The 3,444-nt window shown below is 42.9% G+C and overlaps 1 protein-coding gene across 1 annotated transcript; it reads right to left on the minus strand.

The window, feature by feature from the left end:
* Positions 1–2,018: 2,018 nt before the first annotated feature.
* On the minus strand, positions 2,019–3,182 carry LOC117188885 (E3 ubiquitin-protein ligase KCMF1-like). Its single transcript, XM_033393415.1, has 2 exons — positions 3,089–3,182; positions 2,019–3,032 (listed from the first exon to the last, which is right to left on the minus strand). The coding sequence occupies exon 2, from the start codon at positions 3,010–3,012 to the stop codon at positions 2,398–2,400; it is 615 nt and encodes a 204-aa protein (XP_033249306.1). The 5' UTR covers positions 3,013–3,032; positions 3,089–3,182; the 3' UTR covers positions 2,019–2,397.
* Between the last annotated feature and the right edge of the window lie 262 nt (positions 3,183–3,444).

Raw genomic sequence — 3,444 nt, forward strand, 5'->3', positions numbered from 1 at the left:
CCACAGAGTCCGAAAGTGTCAGCACATTCCAGATCAATGGCAAGCGATATCCGATCTATCGGATACACAGTTGGCAGCCGTGCAGAGGAGGAATCCGATGGCCACAAGGCGCTGAGTCGCCTTTCTGGTGGGAATGCTGCCGACGCCGGGCAGCTTTAAGATTAATTAAAAATGTGAATTCGGTCTACTGTAACTCATCGGTCCTCACAAACGATCCAGCTCCGTCACCCAACGAATACCCAACAATCCCCTTCGCACCTTGAATACCCTAATGGACAATTATTCCAATATGAAGTCATGTATGAAATACATTATATGTATGTATATATTAAACAAAATTGACATCTAAAACATATGCAAAATAGCATACAAAAAGTAAAGGGTATGCGAGCACAGGTCCACAAATGCCAGAAACCCTAAAACCAATACATGCAGAATATGATAATGCGTATTAAAATACGGTGGAACCAAGGCAGAAAACGTAATCCGCAAAAGTAACCCTGCAGTACGGGCCTTCGATGACTCAGCTGCTGACACGTCGATGACCGCGTCACTACCCCCGATGACATGGTTGATGACCCGCCATACGCTGAGCTGTTGACATTAACATGGAGAGGTCCTTGGGCATAGTCGTTGACATTGTCATCGAGCATTGCCGAAAAATCATGCATTTTATAAGTGATGATTTTTATCGAAAAGTCCTGCTCGAGCAGGTTTTTTTTTTTTGTTGTATTTTTGGATTGCTCACAAATTGAAATTTCGAGCACACCGCAGATTATAATACGGATTTACATTATATTTCTTTATTCTTCTTTTAGTCCCGAGCATAAGAGAAGAATAAAGACATACATACGTATGTACATATGTATAATGTGGATGCAACGAAACATTACAATAATTTGAACACAGTTCTTGCACAAATTTAACTTTATATACAATTGAGATTTTATACATACATATGTATATAATTATTTAAACACTGCACTTACCTGATAATAGTAATCAAATCACAGCACTTAACGTCGCTTCGTTTGCGCACGCGCGGAAAAGAAGGAAACAGAAGGGAAAACAAAGTGTTCGATTTGGCTGGCGTCAACTCCTAGATGACATTGTAGATGACAGTCGTCATCGCTCACAGCTGGTACTGCAGGGAAGAGAAAACCGGAGCCTGTCTGATTGTACATGTACATATATTCGACTAACACATCCAAAGCGTTACCGGCTGGCTGGCTCAGCTTAGTTCGGCGGTAGCCGAACGTCAGAGCGGAAGACCCTAGGATCTAATCCAGAAAGCTCGGTTGCAACATGTTTGGAGTATAACCTGGCACATCTAGTATATACTGCATGGTTAGTGTCTATATGCATTCCACCAATGACCAATATTCTAGCTGTTTTTATGACGTACCGAACGTTGAATACCTCTTTCTCTCTCTTTCCAGCAACGAATTGCCTTCCGGTTGCTTCCGTGCTCCCTCCGTCTGGGGCGGATACTGAACGAGAATGAGTGTGAGCGAGAGAGAAATACTAATACGGAATCATTAGATTCCGGCCAGAATCCAGATGTCGGTCTCACTGCTATTCACCACTTGATCTTTTCTCAGAAAAATTGAATTTTCTTGTTTCAATGTGTTTTCTATACCCGGTACTCGAAGAGTATATGGGTATATTAGATTTGTGATAAAATTGGATGTGTGTAACACCCAAAAGGAAGCGTTTCCGACCCCATAAATAAACAAAATTATGATCAACGTTAATAGAAAAGTCGATAAAGCCATGTCTGTCTGTCCATCTGTCCCGATGAGCGCCTAGATCTCAGAGACTATAAGAGCTAGAGCAAACAAATTCTGTTTACAGACTCCTGTGATATCTCACCGTTTTAAGTATATTTCAAAATTTGTTGGGTTAGGTGTCGGAGTGCTCCGATACATTGGCTTAAAATAAAAATAAATATCTCAAAAGAACGTTTTTTATAATTCTTTAGGACTTTTTTACTACTACTAACGCAAGCTCTCATGTGAAGTACAAAGCATCTGTGGCACAGTGTAATAATTGTCATGTGATACAATTTTTTAAGGAATGTCTGAAACAAGAATTTTGTGAGTTCTTTTGGGGCAGTGTATCTCCTGGTATGTGTTTGTGTATGTGTATGTGTATGTGTATGTGTGTAGCAGCAAAAATGTCCAAGAAAATGCATTTAAGTAGAACGAAAACTTTCCAGCACAGTTGCGGCGTTCATTTGTATGCATATGTAGTGTTCGTGTATCTGTATTAATGTGTGCGTGGAGACAGTGGATCCGTATACATATGCATAGTATGTGTGTAGGTGGTGTGCGTTGATCTCTGTAGGTATATGTGCAATCCTCCACATCTTCAGCGGAACAGATTTGCTTTAGCAGCTTAGTCCGCCTCCTCGCTGCTAGTATCGGGGGGCAAGGGATTGGATGGCCTCATGCGAGCGATACGGACGTGCAGACGACGTTGTGACAGTCTGAAGCGCGCACCCTCTCCTAAAGAGTGACGGGAGAGGCGATCGGCAATGTCGGATATTCCCGACTCCTCCTCTGCACTGGCAACGGCAGCGCGAATGCTCGACGGTTCGCGATGCTGACGGCGAAAGTGCTGCGAAATGTTGAGCAAGCGGCCGGGTGGGGCCATGGGCACGGCCACGCACAGTGGACAGATGGCGTCGCTGCGGTCGTCGTTGTGCTGGGCAACCACATGCTTCACAAGTTCGAAGTACGAATGGCCCATGGAGCCGCAAATGGGGCAAGTGAAGCTATCGGCGTTCAGATAGGGAATTGGCTCCCCGGCAAAGTACAGCTTCTTAGCATTCTCGTCCAGCAGGCACTGCATTGGATGCTCCGACTTGTGCGGCCCATTCACCACCTTGGCGTCATAGCAGCTCTGACACAAATCAAAGTCGGCGCACTGCAAGCACTTGAAGCGGCAGCCAGTTATTCCGTTGCCCCAAAGGTCGCAGCCGTCACAAGTTGCGCGCGTGTGAGGCTCCATTATGATTCCAGTTGCTTAACCTTGTGGAGAGATGATGAGTCGACAAAAAGAATTACAATTTCTCCAAAGGACTTACCTTTTTTCGAGCTCGGATGTTGAAACTTGCAAATTTTACCAGAGAGAAATACGTGGATGACGTTTCCAGGCGTCGATAATAATTGAGAGCAACTCTGTTCCGATTTAAAATAAATCGAAAAGAGTTGCCAGACTGTTCAAAAGAAGGCGTTAAGCTATAATTTAATTGTAATTAAATTCAAAGCTGATTTTGCAGTATTTCAAGCTTTACAATAAAAAACATAAATTTCTTCTTAGGAAAAGACTGTTTTTAATGGTAGGTTTCAAAACGCTTGTTCTTGATCATTTTTACGATTTCTCTGATTAATTTTTTTTTTTTTTGATTCGAGTTCGTGAATTAACGCTTATATATGAAAC

The sequence above is a fragment of the Drosophila miranda genome, chromosome XL (genome assembly GCF_003369915.1).
Source record: "Drosophila miranda strain MSH22 chromosome XL, D.miranda_PacBio2.1, whole genome shotgun sequence".
NCBI lineage: Eukaryota > Metazoa > Arthropoda > Insecta > Diptera > Drosophilidae > Drosophila > Drosophila miranda.